Raw genomic sequence first — 25,191 nt, 5'->3', positions numbered from 1 at the left:
GGGGAACCCGGCGGGCTGTCAGCCAGCGTGATGGGCAGGGGGCTGCGGCAATGGAGAGGCAGGCCCGAGGGGAGGGGCGGGGCGGGGCGGGGCGGACGGTGACAGCGCGGGGCGGAGCGCGCTGGAGGCACCGCAGACTCGCCACATTGTAGCGCACTGGGCCGGGGGGCGGGGCGGCGCGCGCGGCCTCTGGGATCTTCTCGGCGCAGCAGCAGGGAGGGAGCCCGGCGCAGACATGGGGGCGCAGCTCAGCAGGGTAAGCGGCCGCCTGCTCCAGCCCGGAGGGGTGGGGGCGCTAGTGCTCCGCGGGGGTGGCACTGAAGCCTTGGAGCCCTTCGGATCGGGCAGGGCTCTTCCGCGATGGGGCGAGGCAAGGCGGCAAGGCCTCTTGCTGAGACTGTCACTGCTGCCCCTTCTCCCCCGGGAACAGGGCCCCACCCTGGCGCTCCCTTTTGCAGAGCTGCACGGTGTAGCTCTTGGTTGCGTGCAGGTGCCCCCCCCCTCCACCCTCCGGGCGCGAGTGTGGTACCAAGTTGCCGTATCTAGAGAGGTGCCGCTCTCAAGGTCCATTGACCATCAACGCAAACAGAATAACTTGGGGGGTGGAAGCTGCTGCCCGCGGGATTAGCGGCTGCAGTTGGTTTGCTGTCTGCAAAAGCCAAAGGCAGGGATTACAGGGGGTTTGGCGATGGTCCGTTAACAATGCCAAGAGGGGAAAAAAACCTTAAAGCCTTTCTTAGAGGCCTCATCAGCTGCTCCAAAGCTTGTGCGGTGGAGTTTGTGACTCATCGTGTTTGGCCGTCAGTGGAAAAACATTTCAGATTCCTGTTTTCTGGATGGTCACCAGCCTATGGCATCTAAACTTGCCTCCGCCCAGTTCCTCTCTTAAACACGTTGCGGGTATATATAAACACTGGCGTTAAATGACATAGGGCCGCTTACTTTGTGTTTGGGTCTGGCTGTATTTTAAAGCTTCCATTATCCAGTAAACAGAATACAGAAGGTGCGTTACAAAGCAATGCAACTGCTCTCATCACCCTTCAATAAAAAGTGTGGGGGTGTGATAACAATAGACAGTCTGTTTTGAAAGAGCTAGTGACCTTAAATGTTGAGAAGCACAATTTTTTTTTTTAATCCCTTGCAAACTGACAAATTGAATGTGCCTGAAGAAAAGCCCTTACCACACCCACATCCTATCTTTTGGAAAGGCACTGGCAGAGGCCTAGTATTTGGGGCTGGCTGGTTGCTTTTCAGCTAGGATCTAGTGTCCTCACTTTCAGTTTTCACATGCTTTGTAAGGTGCAGTGCTTGTATGCTGGGCTGTGTAGCTCCAGAAAGTGCAAAATTCATTGATTTTTATAATGCAGTGATTATACAGCCAAATAACTGGTGGAGGGAGGATCAGGAGGGAGGTCTGGCTGGCCATGCTGCTAAGAAGAGTCTTAATAAATTGGCATACACACAACCCTGTGCATTGAAATCTAGTGTATGTCTGAAGCACTACACTTCTGTCCTTTGTTAAAAATCAGTTAAAAAGTTTAAACAGAAGTTCTTGTTCTTCTATAAGTAGAATATAGCACTAGCACTGTGAAGATATTATTAGTTTCATGCTCTATTTCCCATTCTGATGGGAGTGGTTGTTATAAAAGACTGACATTAAATATACCTCACATTGATAAGGGCTTGCATCCCTGCTGATTTAAGTGTAATTCAGAATAGTAAGTAAAGGCCCCATAGAAGAGGAGACACAAATGCTTTAAACCATTCTGTGAGTGAATGAGTTGCCCTTTAAATCTAAGAATGTACAGTCAACTTTATTTTAAATAAATTTTCTACTTTAAAACTATCTGGCAGAAAATGAAAGTAATTTATTTCTTAAAAGTATTTTCCTATTGAAAGGTTTTTGACAGACATAAACGTTAGGCAAAAGTGGGCTTTTAAATACCATCAATTGTCAGCAGTTGCATGACTTTCTCACAACTTTTTAACCTGGGAAAAATCCAGTTTAATAGTATCTGTGTTACGGCTGTCTCTCATTGAGTTCTTCCTGATTCCAAACACTCATTTCATTGAGATTCCCAGTTTAGGTCAGTTTAAGCAGCACTTGTTTATGGGTTAGGTTCTCAGCTGTGATAAATTGTCAGTGGAACTGTGCTCATTTACATCAACTGAAAATCTGGCTCATAGTCTCTCGAGGTACAGTTCAGCACCCTCCCTCTTCTATTCGTGAAGGCCTACTTGAACATAAATGGAGTCTTCATTTTAGCCTGAGTACAGAGGCCTAGATATGGAGGAAAGAAGTTCTGATGGCATTTATACCCTGGCTCATATCTGCTGTATCAGAGTGCTTTATGATTCTGAAAGTAAGCACATTAAGGATGTCTGTATCTGTGTCGGTAATTTCAAATGTATTTCAAAGATAATATTTAATACTTGTATACTGATTACTTAGAAGGGGGGGAGGGGAAAGGAAATTAAATTATCTTGTGATATTCTACTTGTGTGCATTATATACACAGGCCTAGTATATATGCTAAAATGAAGTCTCTGTATATGGAATAATTAAAGTAAGTTGTTATTAATTTATATATTTTTATATATTTATTTCTCAGGTTTCTTTTTCCTTGCCACGGTCTGATTTTAAAAAATGATACCATGAACTATCAGCTGTGGCTGAGACCTTTGCAGTTATGTGGCTTGTTAAGAGATGGTCTGTGTGGAAGAGTGTTAACGGTCATTAGCATGCATCATTACCCTTTTCCAACAGCTGTCTAAACCTCTCGTTTCAACCCCCTTTCTCCAGTGCACCTGCTTAAATAGTTCTAACTGTGGGTGTTAGAGGGTGACCTGCAGGAATAGACTGGAGGCAGCTATAAACTGTAGAACTTCAGATACTGTTGCTTCTGGACCACAAAGGCAGAGAAGGAAGATGGGTAAATGATAAAGGCACAATGACAAAATGTACCCCTCCCTTCCAAAACCACAAACAAACAACCCCTCCATGCTAATTAAACTTTCTTAAAAGATGGGTCTAGGCTGGGATGGGGAGATAGCAGCTGAGCATCCTGGATGGTGTAAGACACCTCTCCTAGAGAGGTTTCAGAGTAGCAGCCATGTTAGTCTGTATCCGCAAAAAGAACAGGAGTACTTGTGACACCTTAGAGACTAACACATTTATTTGAGCATAAGCTTTCGTGGGCTACAGCCCACTTCATCGGATGCATGAAGTGGAAAATACAGTAGGAATATATATATACACACAGAGAACATGAAACAATGGGTGTTACCATACACACTATAAGGAGAGTGATCAGTTAAGGTGAGTTATTATCAGCAGGAGAGAAAAAGAACTGTTTGTAATGGTAATGAAAATGGCACATTTCCAGCAATTGACAAGAAGATGTGAGGAACTGTGGGGGGAGGGGGAAATAAGCATGGGGAAATAGTTTTACTTTGGGTAATGGCCCATCCACTCCCAGTCTTTATTCAAGCCTAATTTAATGGTGTCCAGTTTGCAAATTAATTCCAATTCAGCAGTCTCTCGTTGGAGTCTGTTTTTTGAAGTGTTTTTGTTGTAATATTACGACTTTTAGGTCTGTAATCGAGTGGCCAGGGAGATTGAAGTGTTCTCCAACTGGTTTTTGAGTGTTATAAATCTTGACATCTGATTTGTGTCCACTCTCCTTATGGTGTGTATGGTGACACCCATTTTTTCATGGGGTGTGTGTGTGTGTGTATGTGTATATAAAATCGATATATAAAATCTTCCTATTGTATTTTCCACTGCATGTATCCGTTGAAGTGGGCTGTAGCCCACAAAAGCTTATGCTCAAATAAATGTGTTAGTCTCTAAGGTGCCACAAGTACTCCTGTTATCCTAGAAAGGTTTTTAATTGCTCTCATTTTGTTACAATTCAGTGACAGAGTATTTTGCCATAAATTATCTCCCTCAGAATATGCCTGATAGATACACTGCTCTCAGGTGTTGCCCTCCCTCCAGATAAACCTAGTAGCGCAGTCGCTCCTGGCTGTAAAATGTACTCTCTAAAGCAGTGGTGGGCAACCTGCGGCCCATCAGGGTAAGCTGATTGCGGGCCGTGAAACATATTGCTGACATTGACCGTCCGCAGGTGCAGCTCCCAGAGGCCAGGGTTCGCTGTTCCTGGACAATGTCAACGTCGGCAAAATGTCTCTCGTCCTGCAGTCAGCTTACCGTGGTGGGCCGCAGATTGCCCACCACTGCTCTAAAGGCTATAATTCTGAATGTATTTCATTGTATGCTACTGACCACACCCCGGTGCAGGAGCCGAGAATCCTGGTCCTGTAGTAAAATGCCACTGTTAAAAGTAGAAACTTTTCATAAAATATTTATGCTTGTTCCCCCAACAAGGTGTTTAATTGCAATAATAAAACCTTCTGTTCTGAAATAATTTATCTCTAACGAGGCACATCCTAGCTACCAGAGAGCAAGACTTGCCAGAGCAATGTTTGGCGAGAGATCTTGCCTTCTCTCAGTCACTCAACTGATGTAAATTGGTGTAGCTCCTTTGACTTAACGGGAGCTATCTTGATTTATGTCTTGTTTGATGCCCTATTAGGAGAGTACAGAACATTGTTTGTCCTGCTAGTATATTTCAGGCCTGTTTTCTTATGAAGAGTGATGAATTATTTTGGAAAGCAACCAGCCTGTGTTTTTCCAATCAGCTGACAGTGGGTCTTTAGCTGCTGGATCAGAATGTATCTGAACTACTACCCTACTCTATTTTTCCTTTGAAGCAGAATCCTGTGAGGCTCTTGCATTAACTGACCATAAATAACAAAGTGCCTTCCATTCTGCGTTTATGAAGCAGACAGTGTATTAGTCGTGTGACTCAAAACTAATGGTAGCAATTACCATACCGTGACAGATCTAACATTATGTTAGGCCTAAAATTTGGTCGGCCTCAAATCTTCTGTAATCCGGAGTTTCTATTCATTATTCTGTCCATCTCTGTCACCAAGACATGAAACATAAAAAGTAACCTTTTTGTGCATGATATATAGCCTTTTGCTGTTGCTGCATCAGCAATTAATGAACAGTCTTCTTAGTCCTGGTCTACACTATAAATTTACTTCAGAATAATTGTTTCTCAAGGATGTGGAAAATAGACAGCCCATAGCAACACAGTTCTATTGACTGAACCCCTGGTGTAGTCAGTGTTATGTTGATGGGAGGGCTTCTCTCATCAACATTGTTACCGCCTTTTGGGGAGGTGAAGTACCCATGCTAACGGGAGAAGCTAGCTCATCGGCATGGGTAGCGTCTTCTCTTAGTGCTACAGTGGCGCAGCTGCACTGGTGCAGAACTGTAAGTGTAGACAAGCCCTCAGAGTTGACATCTCATGGTGCTGCAGAAACATGGAAGTGTAAATAGTCTTGTTAGCTTCAGATCCATTAGAAACTTCATGTAATTTTTTTTCAGCAGATGCCTCCATAACAAACTTAAAATGGTCTAATATAAACAACCATTTATGGCAGAATCAGTAGCTTCTTGACACGAGTTGCTATCGTGTTCAATAGCAATCACATTTATAGCACTATGACTTGAAAACAGCCAATCAAATTACTTTGTTTTATAAGCTAGTGAAAGTGAAAAATGCTCAGTCATGTCTTAAATTCCCTCTGGAAGTTGTAGTGCACCAATGCAGTATTATGTAACATTTGGGGGGGAAAAAAAGAAAATTGAATTACCTGCCCCTTCTGGTGGACGGGCAAAATCTTTTACTCCCCATCCCCAGGGGAAGAAAATGTAGAAAATTCTGCAAGGAGAACCCCAGTTACTTCTGTGACACTTCAGTGAAATTATTATGATATGACTATGATATAATCATAATGTATTTTATAAAAGATAAGTCATGTGAGGTATCACTGGAAAGGTTATGATTTACTGAATATGATTATTCTACTTGTATGCATGTATCATTTTTGTATCTGAAGTTAGGCATATTGACTTTATATCTGTATTACAAATGTGTTTACACCTGGGGAATGCCCACTAGGCAAAAGGCTCTCAGTCTAGATGGCTGGCTGGGAAGGGCCTGTCTCCGTTATCTTGTGAGACTTGGTAACTCTGCAGGCAGGGAGCTTTCTTGAGGAACAGCCTCTGACTCATGCTGTAACTGTACAAGGACATGTGACCAGGTCAGCTGGGACTGGACTCCCTCTTGGAATATCTGTGTTTTTCCACTGACTGGCGTGGGAACCAAGCTTAGAAACAGAGTTCCCACCATATGCAAAAGCTATTTAAGGCAGGGGTGTGACATCATTGTGGTTCTTCACTGACTCTCTGCCCCAAAAAGACTCCTGGAAACACCTGAGGAACAAAGACTGAACAGAGGGAGGGCTGTACCAAGGCTAAAGGGATTTTTAGCCTGTGAATAGAACACCTGCCTGGGCATTCCAAACTGTAAACTAGTGCAGCTTGCCCTTTAAGAATCTGCAGCCTGTTTGTCTTATCATTTAGGGTGAGGATTTGCTATTCATATCCGTTGATTAAGCTTAGTTTGCATGTTTTGTTTATTTGCTAGGTAATCTGCTTTGATCTGTTTGCTATCCCTTATAATCACTAAAAATCTATCTTTTGTAGTTAATAAACTTCTTTTATGCTTTAATCTAAACCAGTGTGCATTTGACTAAGGTGTCTGGGGAAAATCTCAGCTTGGTTACCACAAGTGTGCATGGTCCTCTTCACATTGAGGGAGAGACGGACCGGGTGTTAAACCCATACACTGGCCAGAGTTAACCAGGGCAGGACGGTACTGCTCTGGGGTCCGAGGCTGGTGGTTAACTGCATGTAACTGCAGCTGGGTGTGTCCCTACCTGTGTGAATGCTGGTGAAAGTGCAAGCTTGGAGGGCTTTGCAACTTGTCACAGCAGCACAGTGTGAGAGGGAGCCCAGGCTGGTGGGTCAGAGGGCTCAATGGTACCCCAGTATCAGGTGGCACCCCAGGGGAACCAGTCACACCCCCATCTGCTGTGTGGGAGTAGACCATGTAGAGAATGATACAATATGGCCCTATGTTTAAAATCTGTTCCTGCACAGAGGGCTCCTATGAGGCCTATGCCACCCTTGCATGGACCCTCTGCAAAGGGAGAAGGCTTGTTCTAAATGACTAACTGGACACATGAAAACAAGAGGCAGAATAAATCTGTCTACCAACATGTCTATAACCTGTTCCATGCTGTGATATCTGAGTGCTAGGAGTCTAGAAAGACTAAGGCAAACTAAATGTGTATCTAAACCACCACATTATTTATATGGTAAACCAGTGTTTGTACTTACTGCAATGAGGTATCTTTGAATGGACTTTTTTCTGTATGTTCATAAAATAAGCATGCAGAAACGGAGGATATGTCTCATGGGTTGTTTCTGACATGACATTATCATCATGGTATCACTTCACTGAAACAAATGGCGATGTTAATATTCTTGTCTTTATGCATTGTTGCAGCTTGGCGGGATTGTGACATACCCATTATGGGTAGTTATCAGCTTGATCATGAGACTCTTTAGGAAACCCCCTCCTGCAATTACCCTGGAGGACCCTGAAGTGAAATACCCACTAAGGCTGATTGACAAAGAGGTAAGTAAGTGCACACTTGTACAGCACTGAGCACGCTGACAGCACTTCCATATAGATATATAATGTCCATATCATTCTACAACTTGAGTAATGTTGCAGCAATATTGTGCCCTGTTGGGAATTGTAAAAGTTCTAAGGCTGCAGAGTTCTGTTTCTGTTTATATTTAAACAAAGCAGAGAGCTGCTTATTTATAAATGCTTTTTACCTAGTTTAGCCCATGCTGTCAAGTTTACATTGTATTGTAAGCATCTCATTTTTTTTAAACATAGACTCTAAACTCATACTGTTTTATTAGCATTGTCTCCATGCATGGCAAATGGGAAAGACTGTCTCTTCCGAATTATCCTGTGGAACATGTCACCCTAAATTCCTAAAATCTGCAGGATTTGATTGTCTTTTCTGTGTAAACCTTTTTTCATTTCCAGGGGGTTGGGCAGAGGGGAGAAGAGACTCATTTTAAGATCAGTTCTGGTCACAAGTATTGTAATGCAGTTTGTATCTTTGTGGATGGGAGTTCAAAAAAGAGTTCTCACATAAACAGGAAACATGTTTGAAAATCTATAGCTGCTTTGGAAAAATACTAGCTTAATGAAAAAATGTTTCTTGCTAAAATGAATGGTGACCTTTGTAATGTACACTTCAGTGTTGCAAAATCCACTTGTGTGTGTAGGGGGAATAATGTAACTTCTTGTGTGCACTGCTGAATATTTTAAGACCTGTTAAATTGCATTGGATGAAAACTTCTTAGGGTTTCAAGGTTAAAAATATCAGTCACTATTTGAAAAAGTCTCCAAGATACAGCCGTGTGCTGCACAATTGATTTTCAGTTTGAATATGGAGCTTAGGTCAGGCCTGCACTACAAACATACATCTGTATAACTACATTGCTCAGGGCTGTGGAAACATCCACACCCATGAGAGACGTAATTATACCAATCTACCCCCTGGTGTAGACAGCACTATGTCGACTGGAGAGCTGCTACTGCCTCTTGTGGACATGGATTAACTATGCTAATGGGAGAAGTTCTCCCATCAGTGTAGTAGCATCTTAAGTAAACAGTTACAGCGACTCTAGTGCACTAGTGTAGCTGAGACGCTGCAGCTTTTGATGTATAAGCCTACCCTTATTCGAAAACAAATTTTATTAGTTACAGAGTATCTTCTGATGGGAGAGAACTATTTTTCTTAAGTGGACTCCATGCATGTGTGTGTTTTCTGTGGTCATTCTTCCCCTTCCTTCCCAAAGGCTGAACTGGGTAAGGGGAGTGGTAGTACTCTACGAAGCTCAATGCAGATTTTGCCCACCCCGATGCCAAAATGCATTGCTTCTTACACTAGATTGTGCAGCTGTTGTTAATATAAGAATTCCTCTCCTTTATAGCATGCTTAGATCAGTTAGTGAAATCACTTATAACCTGAACTGTTACTAGGTTTCACTATCACCCCTTTGAAGTGAATAATACCAGTTAACGCCATTGTCAGAGTGCCATTGTTTCAAACTGCCCACAAACTTCATTGCATTTGTTTACATTCCATTCACTTTTTTGTGAATGGGGGCCTTTTCAACACTACCCAATAGTAATGTTAACAACAGTTGTTGTTAACAGACGCAGAAGAGAGCATGCTGAACATGGTCCATTTGTTGAACAAGGACCAACTGTGTTTAGCACTGTTTCACCTAACCATTGTTATATCTTGGTTTAACAACTGTTTCCATCAGTCATACTTATTATGGGTCGGTTTCATAGTGTAGATGAGGCCTCTGCAAACAGAATTATGCATTTAGACATCTTTAAACCATTCAGGATTCTAAAGAGAAACTATCTTAATTTTACAACATCATATCATACTTGGACACCTTTGTGGTTGATGTGACATTCCAGTTAAGTGACAAGATGATAAAGAGAAAAGGCAGTTTATTATAACAAAAATTACATTCAGTGCATTTCATTCTTTCTAGATTCCTGTTTGGATTCCCTTGTAATGAACAATCAGATCTTAATTTTACACCTATTTAACACCTGGTTAAATAAACCATAATCCCTTGGCACAGGCAGAATGCATCTCACACTAAGTGGAACTATTAGGACTTTCCTACTTGAGCAACAACTGTCAGTAACTTTTGCTATCATTGGTTATGTCCCTTCCCCGGGACTCAGGCCTGTCCTATGCTTAAGTTAAGTCAACACAGCTCTGACACTCAGGGATGTGAAAAATTCACATCCTTGAGTGCTGTAGTCATGCCGATCTAACCCTCAGTGTGGACTCGGCTAGATGGACAGAAGAACACTTTTATCAGCCTAGCAACCCCTTACATCACTGTAGGGAGTGTCTGTATTACAATAGCATAGCTGCGGCACCATAGCTCTGCCACTGTAGTGCCCATAGTGTAGACATAGCCTCACTTTGTAGAGTATTACAGAACTTTCAGTGTGCGGCAGCAGGGGCCACATGGACACTTACTGTGTGGCAGGCTAGTCCACGGTAGATTTACACCCCAGCTTGCCGTGAACTAAGTGTTTGTTTAGACAAGCCCATAGGCTATGTCTACACTAGCACTTTTGTCAGTCAGAGGTGTGAAAAAACACACCCCTGTCTGACATAAATTTCACCAACAAAAGTGCCAGTGTGGACAGCACTATGTTGGCGGGAGACGCTCTCCTGCAGACATAACTACAGCGGCTTGTTGGGGTGGGGGGAGGGGGGGTTTAATTATGCTGATGGGAGAGTTCTGTCCTGTTGGCGTAGAGCAGCTACATGAGAGACCTTATAGCAGTGCAGCTGCAGTGGTACTGCTGTAAAGTCTGTAGTGTAGACGTAGCCTAAGAGTCTGATTCTAAAATCCTTAGTAACAACAGTAGTCCAAGTGACTTGAATTGAACCCTTAGGGAAAAGTCCTATAGAGTTTAATAGGAATGAAACCTATTTGTAGGAACTATTCTACAATCATATCTAATTTAATAGCTATCACTTCTATGGGTATTTAACCATTGTATATAAGGGATAGAATGTTCTATTACATTTTATAGGGATCTTTTATAATAAAATGTAATACACCTCTACCCCGATATAACATGATTTTGGATATAACGCGGCAAAGCAGTGCTCTGGGGGGGGGGGGGGGGGCGGGGAGGCTGCGCACTCTGGTGGCTCAAAGCAAGTTTGATATAACGTGGTTTCACCTATAACGTGGTAAGATACTTTTTTTGGCTCCTGAGGACAGCGTTATATTGGGGTAGAGGTGTATGGTACAATGGATGAGGCATTGGACTGGGAAACCTGTCTTCTCTTTTCTGCTCTGTCACTGTCTTGCTGTGTGCTCCTGGGCAATTCGCTTAACAGCGCTGTGCTTCAATTTCCTCATCTATCAATGGGGGACATTAAGCCTACCCACCTCTGCAGAGTTTTCATATGTAATGCTTTACAGAAGAGCTAAGTATTTGTTTATCTAAGGCAGGGGTGAGCAAACTTTTGGCCCGAGGGCCACATCTGGGAATAGAAATTGTATGGTGGGCCATGAATGCTCACAAAATTGGGGTTGGGGTGAAGGCTCTGGTTGGGGGTGCGGGCTCCAGGGTGGGGACAGAAATGAGGAGTTCAGGGTGCAGGAGGGGGCTCTGGGCTGGGGCAGGAGAGGGTGGAGTGGGGCTGGGGATGAGGGGTTTGGGGTGCAGGAGCGTGCTCCGGGCTGGGATCGAGGGGTTTGGTGGGTGGGAGGGGGATCGAGGCTCGGGGGGTGCAGGCTTTGAGCGGCGCTTACCTCAAGCAGCTCCTGGAAGCAGCGACATGTCCCTTCTCTAGCTCCTATATGGAGGCGCAGCCAGTTGGCTCTGCACGCTGCCCCGTCCGCAGGCACCGCCCCTGCAGCTCCCATTGAAGCGCCGGAGGGGAGCCATGCCGCGGTCTCCGGGAGCCGCGTGGAGCGGCCCACAACCCTGGGCCCGGGCTGGAGCGCAGCAAGACCCAGACCCCACTCCCTAGCAGGAGCTCAAGAGCAGGCTTAAAACAGTTGATGGGCCGCATGTGGCTCATGGGCCATAGTTTGCCCACCCCTGATCTAAGGGCTGCAAAGTAATCAATAGCACTAGAGTTCAGACCCTAAGTATGCTGTAATGAAACAAAAAGCCTATAAGGTGGAGTGGAAAGGGGAAAATGAAACAATGTCTCATTAGTGCTTGTTCATTCTCCCCATCCAAATACATTACATATCACTTAATGTTTTTATCTAAACTGAAGTGTCACTTTGGTCCAATGATCATGACTTATACCGTTTAAAGAGTTATGATCATAACATTTGAGAAATAAATCGCTTTGATTTATTTGGGGATAAATGATTTTGAAATCAGTAATAAGGTCCCAAGTTTTATAGCAGGGCTCTAATCTGCAGTGTGTGTTCTTACCCACTATAATTAAGGAAACTTTATATATAATATTTTAAAGCCACTAATGTAACAAAGGAGACCAACTTGATAGTTGTTAATCCCCTCTTATACCCACCAGTGTCATTTCCAGCATTCTGCCCCAAAACTAAATTAGAATAACTAATTCATCTGATTTACAACATAGCCCAAAGTAAGTTTTTTGTTGGATAACTGTTTCTGAAACTTCTGAACTTCCTCTTTTTTTGTCTTTTGTCTAAATTTAAACTACAAATGAAGAACTGGTTAGCTCCTCATTGAGATCTTTGGATGGAGTTCTGTACAAGTGCAGAGCATTATAAAGTTATTGCCTATATACTAAATTGCAAATAACTAGTTTTTATTGATCTTTGTTAAATCTGAAATATTTCTCTCCATTTTTTGTTGTTGCATTTGTCTTAGGTATTTATTGTTAGTTTTTGACCTCACATATTGAAATATCAATGTTATTTCTTATTTCTTGAAAAAAGAAAGCCTTTCAAGGAATTTGAGTGGAAAGTATACTTTTGATACAGCAGTGAAACAGTGCTAAATTGACTTCTTATTTTATAGCATAATACATAGTGCTGAAACAGTTTGTTACATATCTGTGGATTAGGGTGAAACTAACTTTTAGAAACAGCCTGACTGACATGTCTATTAAAAACAAAACAAACAAACAAAAACACCCAACAAAATACAAAGTATTTCCAATGGTGTGTGTGATGGTTTTGTTTTTTTCCCATTTCAGGAAATTAGCCACGACACGAGAAGATTTCGCTTTGCCCTTCCAACTCGAGAGCACATTCTAGGTCTCCCTATTGGTATGTTTTATATTGGCAGCCTGGTTTTATCATCATGAATCAAAGCTTAGTTAATTATACCGGTCACAGACCTATGAAGCAGTATGGGCTGCAAGAACTACTTTAAACATTTTAAAAGCTACTGACGTTATTGTATCTTCCCCTGTGACATCATCTGATTCATTCCAGTTGCAAAGTAAAATGAAATTAAAAAAAACTCCTGCTCTAAATGCACTTCAAAATGCAGCCTTAAATATGGAGTTCCTAGGACACCTTTATAGTATGCCTTTTGGATGTCAGCCATTTGTGTTCAGTTATGTGTAACTGACACGTGTGTTAATGAGGTGCTAATCACACTCGAATGTGCGAGTCATCCTTGAACATCCTTTTACACGTCTGTGTATGTGTGTAGTATATAATATCAAAACTTATGCATATGGCTGCTACAGTAAATAACAAACGTGATTGAGCTCCGGGTTGGAGAACTGCTCTCTAAGGTTGGTGTAGCTGAACACTTAGCCGGTTCAGCTAGATTTCATGCATGCTGGAGGAAGAAATCTAGAAAGGTGGTATGGAAATACAGGAGAGCAAGGAAAAAATTGTTTGTTCTGGACCAAAGGGGTAAAGAGAATCTTAGGACCCAGTCTGGTTTTTCCACCAAGTCATTGTCAGCCATAGTGAAAGAGAATTTGCTCAGAATAGCCCCTCAAAAATAAACCTACTCTTCCTTCTGCTGCTTGTAGGACAGCATATTTATCTTTCTGCACGGATTAATGCAAATCTGGTTGTCAGACCCTACACACCAGTCTCCAGTGATGACGACAAAGGCTATGTGGATCTTGTTGTCAAGGTAAGGATATCATTGTGCCAAACAATACTTGCCTATTTATAAGCCTTTAAAGGTTACAGTAAAAATCATGGTGGTGTAAAAATACTTGTGTGATTCCGTGATGTCTAACTTTACTGTGGCTTGTTGGCTTCCATTCAGTGGTACCTCAGCATGCAAATCAATATACATTTAATCCATATAGGTAAGTTGGGATCATATAATGTTCTGAATTTTCCCCTCTCAATAGCCAAGTTGAGGTATTCAGTAAATATTTCTAAAGCTGATAGAATTTAGTGTTAAATTACTACATTACTTTGCTGCTTCTCTTCAGAGTTTCATTTCCTATTATGTGTTTCATTCTCACATGGTGACATGTTTTATCAAGCGAATCGTAGAAATGTAGGGCCAGAAGGGGCCTCAAGAAGTCAAGTCCAGCCCAGCCCCTTGCGCTGAGGCAGGACCAAGGAAATCTAGACAAGTGGCTCTCAACCTTTCCAGACTGCTGTACCCTTTCAGGAGTCTGATTTGTCTTGCATACCCCCAAGTTTCAGATCACTTAAAAACTACTTGCTTACAAAATCAGACATAGTGTTCTGTGACACTTTTGTATTTTTATTACTGAAAAAATGCTGACTTTCTCATTTTTTACCATATAATTATAAATCAGTTAGAATATAAATATTGTACTTACATTTCAGTGTATAGTATATAGAGCAGTCTAAACAAGTCATTGTCTGAAATTTTGGTTTGTACTGGCTTTGCTAGTACTTTTTATTTAGCCTGTTGTAAAACTAGGCAAATAACCTAGATGAGTCGATGTACCCGCTGGAAGACCTCTGCGTATCCCCAGGAGTACGCGTACCCCTGGTTGAGAACTACAGATCTACACTATCCTTGACAGATGTTTGTTCAACCTGTTCTTAAAAACCTCCAGTGATGGGAATTCTATAACCTCCCTTGGAACCTTATCCCACAGCTTAACTACCCTTATAATTAGAAAGTTTCCCCCCCCCCACCCCACTAGTTTACCTATGTCTCCCTGGCTTCAGATTAAGCCTGTTACGTCTTGTCCTACCTTCACTGGACATGGAGAACAGTTTATCATAGTCCTCTTTATAACAGCCCTTAATATATTTCAAGACTGTTATCAGGTCCCTCAGTCTTCTTTTCTCAAGATTAAACATGCCTATTTTTTTTAACCTTTCCTCATAGGTCAGGTTTTCTAAACCTTTTATCATTTTTGTTGCTCTGGAGTCCTCTGGACTCTCTCCAGTTTGTCTACATCTTTCCTAAAGTGTGGCACCCAGAATTCCAGCTGAAGCCTCACCAGTGCTAAGTAGAGTGGGTCAATTATTTCCATTTCTTCTATCTAACACCCCTGTTAGTACACCCCATATTAGCCTTTTCCATAACTGTATCACATTGTTGACTCATCCAATTTGTGATCCACTATAAACCCCAGATCCTTTTCAGCAGTACTACCGGTTAGCCCCCATTTTGAAGTTGTGCATTTGATTTTTCCTTTATAAGTGAAGTACTTTGCACTTGTCTTTAGTGAATTTCATCTTGTTGATTTCAGACCAAGTTTCCGATTTGTCAAGGTCATTTTGAATTCTAATTCTGTCCTCCAAATGTTTGCAACCCCTTCCAGCTTGGTGTCATTTGCAGAGTTTATAAGCATACTCTCCACTCCATAATCCAATTAATTAATGAAAATATTGACTAGTACCAGATCTAGGACTGACACCTGTGGGACCCCTATTAGATACTCCCTCCCAGTTTGACAGTGAACCATTGATAACTAATCTGAACTTTCAACTATTTATGCACCCACCTTATTAATTTCATCTAGACCACATTTCCCTAGTTTGCTTATGAGACTGTCATCTGGAACTGTGTCAAAAACCTTAGTAAAATCAAGAGCTACAGCTTCCCTCCTATCCACTGGGCCAGTAACTTTGCCAAAGAAGGCTTGGCACGGCATGATTTGTTTTTGACTAATCCATATTGACTATTTCTTAACACTATTATTGTTTAGTTGCTTACATATTCATTGTTTAATAATTTGTTCTAGTATCTTGACAGGTTTTGAAGTTAGGCTGACTAGTCTATAATTCTTCAGGTCCTCTTTGTTCCCCTTATTTTAAATAGGTAATATGTTTGCCCTTCAGTCCTCAGGGACGGGACCTCCCCTCTCCTCAGTGAGTTCTCAAAGATAATTGCTAACGGTTTTGAGATTGCATCTGCTAGTTCCTAAAGTACATTAGGATGAATTTCAATAGGCCCTGCCAACTTGAATACATCTAATTTATCTAAATATTCTTTTCCCTGTTTTGGCTTGCACTCCTTCCCCTTGTTAACATTAATTGTGTTGAGAATCTGGTCACCATTAACCTTTTTAGTGAAGACTGAAGCAAAATAGATATTAAACACATCAGCCTTTCTCAGGTCATCAGTTATTAGCTCTTCCTTCCCCGTTAAGTAACGGACCTACACTTTTCTGTGTCATCCTCTTGTTTCTAATGTACACCTCTACCCCGATATAATGCGTCCTTGGGAGCCAAAAAATCTTACCGCGTTATAGGTGAAACCGTGTTATATCGAACTTGCTTTGATCCACCGGAGTGCGCAGCCCCCCCCCCCCCCCCCCCAGAGCACTGCTTTACCGCGTTGTATCCGAATTCGTGTTATATCGGGTCGCGTTCTATTGGGGTAGAGGTGTATTTAAAGAACCTCTTCTTACATTCTTTTATGTCCCTTGCTAGGTGTAACTCACTTTGTGCTTTAGCCTTTCTGATTTTATTCCCATTTTGTCTCGTTTGTTACCCCTTTGCCATTCCTAGGCTTTTCTTCTAATATTGAATAAATGGCTAAGGGGAATGTTACTCATAGAATTTTCCCATGTAGACAAGACCTATCAGTTATACCATTATGACCCTTGCTTTTATTCTGGTATAAGAAAGGCTTTTTTGGCTTAGCTTAAACTCTTTCTCAAGTGACAAGGTCCTCTTATACAGGAGTGTGGCTGGGGCAGGGGGAAGGGAATTACACCAATACAACTATATTTGTTTAAATTCACACCTTAGCTTATGCTTGTAAATACTGGTATATCTTTCCTATGTAGACAACCCCATAGCTCTATTGGTAAGGGGTCTGATCTTGAAGTACTTAACATCCGCTACGCTCATTGCCTTCACTTGGAAGCTGCAGGCTCTTGGTACCTCAGAATTGGGCCCAAGGTTAACAGATCTTGAGGCTGCCCCTGTGTAACAAAGCTGTCCTAGGGCAATTTTCACCTGTTGAACTGGCTTTAAAATAGAACGGTCTCTGTTTTGGATTCTCAGATCTCTGTTTTAGCTTGTCTGACAGCCATGTCTCATTGCTTATTGAGTTTGGGCATATGAATTTGTGTATTACAGAAAATCAAGGCAAAAACTTGTCTTTGGTTTTAACTCTTTTAATGAAACAGTTCCTTTTAATCTTTATTTTTAACAGATTTATTTTAAAGGGGTCCACCCAAAGTTCCCCGAAGGAGGAAAGATGTCTCAGTATTTAGACAGCCTGAAATTAGGGGATACCATTGACTTCAGAGGGCCCAGTGGATTACTTGTCTACAAGGGAAAAGGCAAGATTGATTTTGGAAATATTGTGTCCAGAATAATAAGCACAGAAAATCTTATGTAATTGTGATGCATTGTAATGTAGGAGTAGTGATCACTAACTTTTTTTCCCATAGAGGTTGTGGCCTTTCCTACACATCTTACCTACATTACAGAGGTTTGCTGGTAGTACAGACACAGTTCTATTCCCAAGAGTGCATTTGCTGGTAGAACTTGTATGTTTCCCTGAGAGAAATAAACTATAGCAGCAAAAGTACATTCATGCCACTATGACTGTGTTTCACTAAGGCTTTTGCTGGCATAGAAATATTGCCCCAAAATCACAGCCCTAACCAGCATTGCTATACTGGCAGAAGTTTCTCGTGTAAGCCTGGTATAAGCTACTCCAGGATAAAGCAACTTTTACATACCGTAATTGTACCCACAGCAGGGATTGTACTATATTGGCAAAAAATAGCACACCTAATGTTATAATGGCATAGTTATACTGATACAAAAACTGTGTGTAGACCAGGCCTGACCGACTTCTACTCAATTCCTAGCAAAAGAACCAGTAGCTGTGTTAAGATCCCATCTGCATGACAGTTAACAATGGTTAAATTTGGTTACTTTGTCCAGGCCTCTATGAATGAGGCAGGAACATGTAACATCATGGTTAAGAAATGGGCTTTATCCCAAGCTAGGGCTGATTCCTAGGATAAAGCAGAAATGTTTGTAGCCTCTGTCAAATCTTCGTGCTGTGTACACACTAGCCATTAGGAATCAATTAACTCTAGGTTTAAAAAAAACAAACCAAACACAACACGGTGAAGAGAAGCCCATAGAGACCTATGCATGGGCTCTTTTAAAACCTATTCATGACCTTATTCGATACCACCCATTGGCGTGGTCTTTGTGTAATAATTGCTGATGGACTGGATTTGTATTAGGGTTTAGATACTTAATTTTAGCCAGGTTTCTTCCCCACACAATTGAGATGTCTCTTAGAAATAGTCATTACATACAGAGAATGGATTGTGAGCTCTTATGGGCAGGTTGATCTTGTCGGGAGGTGGAGGATGGTCCTTGTCAGACTGGGCTCCTGCTCCTTGACCAGGGCCACTAGACATTACTGAAATGCAAATCATGATAGCGTGATGTTGAGTAACGAGTCAAAAAATCCTATCTAATTATAATACACTAGCAGCGTTCATTTTTGACGGCTTTTAAAATAGTTAGCACTTTTTAAACATCTGTTTGTCCTCACAATAGCCTTATGAGAGGAAAAGGTGACACATCCCCATTTTCCAGATGGGAAAATGAATGGAGAGGTGATTGCCTAGGGTTTGAGACGGTCACTATAAATCAGAATTAGAACTCAGGATTTGTGATCACAGTCCTCTTATCTAAATTAGCGTTCACGAGTATTCCCTAATATTTGTCTTAACTCCTTTTTTCCAGGCACGTTTGCTATTCGCGCTGAGAAGAAATCTGAACCTGTTCTTAAAACAGTGAAATACGTTGGAATGATCGCAGGTGGAACTGGTATGTAAGAATGAAGTTTCATTCTTTGTGCGCCTTGTTTCTGCCAGGCTATTAGATGTATTGCTGGTGGCCAGTTTTAATTGCAGTTTTTTTTTTTTTCAGGCATAACGCCTATGCTGCAGCTCATTCGTGCCATCATGAAGGACAAAGATGATCCCACCATTTGTCAGCTGCTGTTTGCTAATCAGGTAACTCTTCTTTTCTTCTTGTGGCAAGGCATTAAAATTGTCCTTAAGTTTAAAAAAACAAAACCCAGGTATATGCAAACCTCTCCTGAGACAGCACGGAACACAGGTACAATTCAGTATCATAAAACCCTAAGCTAAAAATGAACAGAAACTATAAAAACAGCCACATGTGAGGCCATTGCAATAAGCACACTATTCTGTACATTACTGCCTGGTAACTTTTGCCCTGACATCTAACCCCTCTGCTTTCTCCTTCTCCAGACTGTAAGTGTTTTGAGACAGGAATTCTTTCTTCTGTATGTTTCCTGGAAGTGCTTAGCACTTTTTTTTTTTTTTTGGGGTGAGAGGAGCCCTTGTCAGAATTTTAAAGCTGCCCTATCTAGCGGCATCATCATTTGCTCTCCTTCAAGATTAATACCCCCAGGCACAGAACCAGATTTGCGTAGGGAAGTATTAATCTGACTATTTCTGAACACAGTTGCAGTATATGACCTAAACTTAATTGTCCCCAACAGGCGATAACTGCAAAATGGGGGAGAATGCGCCATGCAATTAGAAATAGCAGCTTACTTGTTGTAGAAACAGCACTACAGAAAGATATTTTCTGATCTGTTGGGGGCCATATTCTACTCAGGCCCCATTTTCAGATTTCAACTTCTCTGAAAAGTTGCAGTGTTATGCCACTACATGCTGTCTCTTTCTTTTCAAAACTCCAATGAAGGTTCGATACAGTGAAACTTAATATGGTTGTAATAGAGCTGGTAAATATTCTCAATTTTAAAACCGGAAACGCTTGTTTACAAATTTCATGATCTAGCTGACCTAAGCATTAGGCATACAAAAGAGGAGAAACAGAGGTAGATGTTGTCCAGCATGATGGCTTAATTTGGATACAAATCTCTGTCCGCAGTCTGAGGGGTAGGAATGTAAGTTGACAGGAAGTCTTAGTCCCATTTGGTTCTAGTAATCAACTATTCCCTAATTAAATGGTGTAGCAAACACCATCCAATTGTAATGAACAACTTGTGTCTTAAACCAAACCAGCCACTCTTACCCAGATAACGTTCTGCCACGCGTACCAAAATGTATGAAGGGTAAGATTCTCAAAAGGTCATATTATAGGCACCTAAATAAAGTAGCCAGATATATTTTTTTTAAAGGGCTCACTCCAGTTGTTTTCAGAAGGAGTTGGTAGGTGCTGAGTATTTCTGAAAATCTGGGCATAAATATCTAAGTACATTGAATCAAGTTACACTAACCCAAACAAAAGCCGATGTGTGGGTTGACCATGTATGATGCTACAGACTATCCTCAGTGCTTTAACTTTATCTTGTATCCACTGAAGTTATTTTAATCATAGATAATGTTGTAGAAATGATAGTAGTAGAAGTTGGTGATGGAAAAGACCTGTTGGGTCATCTAGTTCTTCTCTGCCAATACAGGATTGACCTTATTGTATATTTATCAGAATTATGTCTAGCCTAGACTTGAATGTGCCAAGTGATGTCCCATTTCCCTTGGAAGCAGATCCCATAGACTAATGCATCTGACTGTTTAGAAGTTTTTCTGATGTTAAGCCTAAATTTTCCCTCTTCTGTTTCGTCCCAGTATTTTACCACTCCAAATGCCTCTCCATTCCTGGTTTTTACACCCTTGAAAAAAAATGTCCTTGCCTGGTCATTATTTAGCTAATTAAAGGATAAAATGTCTCATTCTAAGGATAGTTCATACACTAAGTGCTTCCATAACTGGCTCCTTTGGATTCCCCCCCCCCCACCTGTATCCTCAGCCCTTCACACCCTTAATCACTTTTGTTGCTCTTCTTTGAACTCTCTCTGGCCTGTCAATATATTTCTAGTTTGGGGTACCCTGTATTCCAGGTACAGTCTTAACAAAACTGTGTACAGAGGGCCTGCTGTCTCCCTGTTCTTGTTTGTGCACAACCAAAAATCACATTGTAACATAACACTGAGTTGTAAACTCCTAGCTCCTGTCTGCTGTCACCCGTAAAATGTCCTTAATTTTTGCTGCTTTCCAGATTTCTCCCTCACAGTTAATCTGTGTTTAGGATTGTGTCTATATCTTGTATTATCCCAGGTAGAATCTCATATTATTTCCTACCCATATTTGTAAACACTGTAGACCCTCTTGTATTATTTCTATGTCCTCATGGGTGTTCTACACATTCATATTTAATACTTACTGCTAATCTCACTGCATGCTGTTAGCCCCTTTTAGATCGTTGAAAATGTCTTCTATTGTCCAGTTCAGATGCCTGCTTTTATTAGTCAGATCCAGAAATAGCTTTCTTGTAACAGATGCAGTTTCACGTTAGATCCAGAAATAGGTACCTTCTCAGCAACAGGTGCTGATAAACTCCCTCCACAGTCCCCAATATATTACTTTCATTGGTGCCAAATTGCTGTGTGGCTGGGTAGAGTATGAAGGGACTAGCACCGCTTTTCATAATGTGAGGCTGAAAAGGAGATGGAAAAACTACCCTCAGAGTCTACAAGCATTATTTATACTATAGTGATGTTGTGCAGTAATTTCCCAGGTTTCTTGAAAGCTGAATTGATACTGAAGACTGTTAATATAGTATTTCAGTTTTGTGGTGCTGCATCTAATAACCATGTAGTTGGGGGTGGTTTTTGTCATTTAAAAAAAAATCTAAATATATTTTTATTCTTTTCCATGAGACAAGGTGTGGTTGTCAAAGATCAAGAAGCTGGGCAATTTGGGGTCTGTTTCGGACTCTGTCTCTATCTCATTGAGTTATCTTAAACTTTGTGTGTGACTCTCTCTCTAATATTGAGATGATAGCTACTGCACAGGAGTTTTGTGAGGCTTAATTTGTTACAGTTAAGAGACTGGCTGAAGGACTCTATTGAAAGTATAACTCTCCTTTCCTTTCCTTGCAGACTGAGAAAGATATCCTGTTACGTTCAGAACTGGAGGAAGTTCAGGTTCAGCATCCAGAACGCTTTAAGCTTTGGTACACGCTGGACAGAGCACCTGAGAGTAAGAACTAACATGCCACCCCTGTCAATGCACCAGATTACTAGTGCTGATGATTACAATTCTAGAATCCTCTCTAACTTTTTCATCCCCTGTTAAGGCAACTAGATGCCTTCAGAGCTGACATGGTGACTTCTGTAGGAAGGAGGTTGGTAGCTAGTGCCTCCGAAGCTATGCAGCTGGTCAGGAGAATGCTAGTGTGTAGTCCTTATCTTTGACTTTGGCAGCAAACATGAACAAGTCCCCCCCATGCTCTCCTGACTCTAGTTTCAGTATATTCTGAAGAAAGAAAGAAAAGCGTTATTGACACAAGAATTGAGGATTAAATGTGTTGGCTAATATGGGAGAACAAAGAGGCAATCTCATTCCCCTTTTTGGGGTCAGCAGTTTTGTGTGTTCAGTGCCAGCAGCAAGCTGGGGCACCCTGAATTCCTCTATGAAAGGGTTAACACACTAAATATCTGTGTTTTCTTAAACAATGAATTAAGAAGGAAGGTCATGTGGTACTAAAGTGTGATGGGGAAACTTGGGTTCTGTTCACAGCTCTGCCAAAAACTTCCACTTTTAGTAAATCACTTCCTCTAGTTCAGTTCCTCATCTTTAATATGAGGATAATACATTGATCCTCGACACTCTTACGTTGTATTAATACAGTCATGGTGCTGAAATATTCTCTTATTCTGTGTCTAAGTTCCTAGCAGTGGAGCACTGTTCTTGGTTGGCCCATAATAAATAAGGGTGAGTGTTGTTATAAAGCCTGTTAATAAAATACCTTTTTTCCCCCTCTCCATTCAGATTGGGATTATAGCCAGGGATTTGTGAGTCAAGACCTGCTCAGAGATCACATGCCACCTCCTCAAGATGATGTTCTGATCCTCATGTGTGGCCCTCCTCCAATGATCCAGTATGCTTGCTTACCTAACCTGGAAAAACTGGGATACACCAAGGACATGAGATTTGCCTACTAAAGAAGAGTTAGCTGTGCTGTAGTGCGGAAAGAAAGCTGATGTAAGGAAAAGCATCTAGTTAACAGGGAACAAGACAACGTACACACACAGGTGGCTGGTGTACAGTGCTGGGAAGCTACATTTAGATTATAATCACTTAGATTTCTTAATGAGTTTGGAAGACAAGCCATCCATTTTAGACTCAAATTTTAATTTTGACTGTTTTTAGTGTTTGTGCCAAAATTTGGCACAACACTAAAAACAAACAATTTAACCAGGTTGCAGGCAGGTAGTGATGTATGATGCTTTCCTTAACACGTTCTTCAGAGAGACTCATTGACTACAATTCAATGTCAATTTTCAGCAGCAAAGCATAATTTTTAGGGGAATGAAGAGGTCCATTACATTGCTTAGCACTGTAACCACAGTGGTAACTAGTTACTTCCCAACACTGTGTATATTGGATAGCATACGTGGTATGAACTATGGCCATGTATGGGAAGTACACCTTTTATTTACCTTACTATTGCCAAATCTTAATGATCTCAAAGCTTTTACAGTAGGTGGGTCAACAGTGGCTGCCTCTTACACACTCACCTTGCAGAGGTGAAATCTGGTGGTTTACTGGTTATGACAGATATGTTGTAAGATGTCAAACATAAATACACATACTAGGAACATAATTTCCAGTTGTATTTTGGACTGACCTCACTTAAAGCAAATCTTTTCCAGCTGATCACCTTCACTAGCCATTCCCCTCCCAAGGACCTGAGATTAATTCCTGAAGGCAGGGGCTTTTGAATATAGAATGTTGAAGCAGTTATTTTTATTTAAAGAGCTGAAGGTGCTCGACTTGGGGGGGGGGGGTGTAGAAACTCTGTAGATTTGACTATTTTTTCAGAACTGCTCCTTCTGGGATTTCACTTGCAAATCTCTAGGTGTACTAAAATCCCACTAGCAAAAACTACTCACTTTAAAGTAATACTCATTTAAATATTAGTCTCCCTTTTTGTACATTTATTTCTCTGATAAGTTACTAAGCAGGAGGCTCTACCCTGCATACAGTGCTCAAGTTAAAACTCCATTGAGAATTTTTCCCAAAAAGGATGTGTAGAATCAAACTTGTCTGACAGCAACTTCATCTGTCTAGCCAAAGTGCTGGGCTGATTGTATCTAAACTGGATGTTTCCATACAGAATTTTTTACTTTCCAGCAATTGAGATGGAAGCTGTCCTACCTATAAGTTGGCAAAAATATAAAATCTTGTTGGAGTTGCTAAAATTGTTGGCTGAAAGTGTAAGTAATATTAATACTATAACCTCATAGTAATAGGTATCTTTGTAATTTGCAGGACCTCTTTTTGTGCCTATGTACAGCCTTGTATTCTGCACTTAACAGGTGGAAAAGATTAAAGATAATACTGTTATTCATTCTAGGTTTCTTTACATTTAGTAGCCTTGCTGCTGGGAGATTTGTCAAGGTGTGCTTCTTACAGTCTGAAACTTGGGCTTCGGTAGAACTGTACTGCATCCTCCAAGTACAACTGAGGTGTTCCCACTATTAATTTAAATCTGTCTTTGGAATAGGCAATATGTGCAAGTTTAAAGTAACGCATTGGTGTTGCTTGTATCTCTAGAGGACAAACATATCCAAAGATGATTTTTTTTTATGAGCAACTCTATAGCTGGTTAATCACAAGCTGTTTTGTATTACTTATCATGCATATTCACTTACTGGCTTTTTCAAAATGTTTGTGCAAGAAATAAAATATTTTGCTGATTGTCATTTCATGTAAGTGTTAACTTAGCAAAGCCAGCTGTGCAGGTACATGGATAAAGAACTTGCTACCTCTTAATAAAATCCTACCATGGGTGGGAAAAGGACTAATTGAAAAACAAAGTTTAAAAAAAAACAACCTTATTCTTACCCAACTACTTATGTTTCCTTAGCTAGATTTATGGAAGAATAAATTCAGTCTGTAATCAAAGCCATATTGTATTTTCTGCCAGTACATCATCTTTAGTAGCAGAGGTCCCTTCAAAAACAGATATTTGTGTAAGAAAACCTTCCATACCAGCCTTAGATATGTAACTATTAAAAGCAGCATTTGCAAATATGTCATTACAGTGTAATGGGATCATAGTTCTTTGATAGTATTTTTCCCTATACTTAAGCTGAGATCTGTTGGCAAATTATTACTGCAGAAGGTGAGTCACTATGGTTCTTTGAGATATGTCCCCCT

The 25,191-nt window shown here is 41.1% G+C and overlaps 1 protein-coding gene across 2 annotated transcripts; it reads left to right on the top strand.

The window, feature by feature from the left end:
* On the top strand, window positions 1-24,734 carry LOC101950311 (NADH-cytochrome b5 reductase 3). Of its 2 annotated transcripts, none has more exons than XM_005296683.4 (9): window positions 1-256; window positions 7,491-7,622; window positions 12,772-12,844; window positions 13,567-13,673; window positions 17,148-17,277; window positions 18,713-18,796; window positions 18,899-18,984; window positions 21,906-22,005; window positions 22,798-24,734. In XM_005296683.4, the coding sequence occupies exons 1-9, from the start codon at window positions 236-238 to the stop codon at window positions 22,968-22,970; spliced, it is 906 nt and encodes a 301-aa protein (XP_005296740.1). In that variant the 5' UTR covers window positions 1-235; the 3' UTR covers window positions 22,971-24,734. The 2 variants fall into 2 exon arrangements, with proteins under 2 accessions (XP_005296740.1, XP_065425401.1); XM_065569329.1 differs by lacking the exon at window positions 1-256 and adding an exon at window positions 2,193-2,363.
* The last annotated feature ends 457 nt before the right edge of the window (window positions 24,735-25,191 follow it).

Source organism: Chrysemys picta, chromosome 1, assembly GCF_011386835.1.
Source record: "Chrysemys picta bellii isolate R12L10 chromosome 1, ASM1138683v2, whole genome shotgun sequence".
NCBI lineage: Eukaryota > Metazoa > Chordata > Testudines > Emydidae > Chrysemys > Chrysemys picta.
Note: the sequence above shows the minus strand (reverse complement) of the source record. Positions and strands in the feature narration are given on the sequence as shown.

What these genes read in the sequence shown, in the direction of transcription:
- LOC101950311 (XM_065569329.1), top strand. Translation starts at nt 2,307, where the DNA reads ATGGCATTTATACCCTGGCTCATATCTGCTGTATCAGAGTGCTTTATG. An exon ending in ATGTGGATCTTGTTGTCAAG is followed by an intron (nt 13,674 to 17,147) that starts GTAAGGATATCA and finishes TATTTTTAACAG; the next exon opens with ATTTATTTTAAAGGGGTCCA. An exon ending in AATGATCGCAGGTGGAACTG is followed by an intron (nt 18,797 to 18,898) that starts GTATGTAAGAAT and finishes TTTTTTTTTCAG; the next exon opens with GCATAACGCCTATGCTGCAG.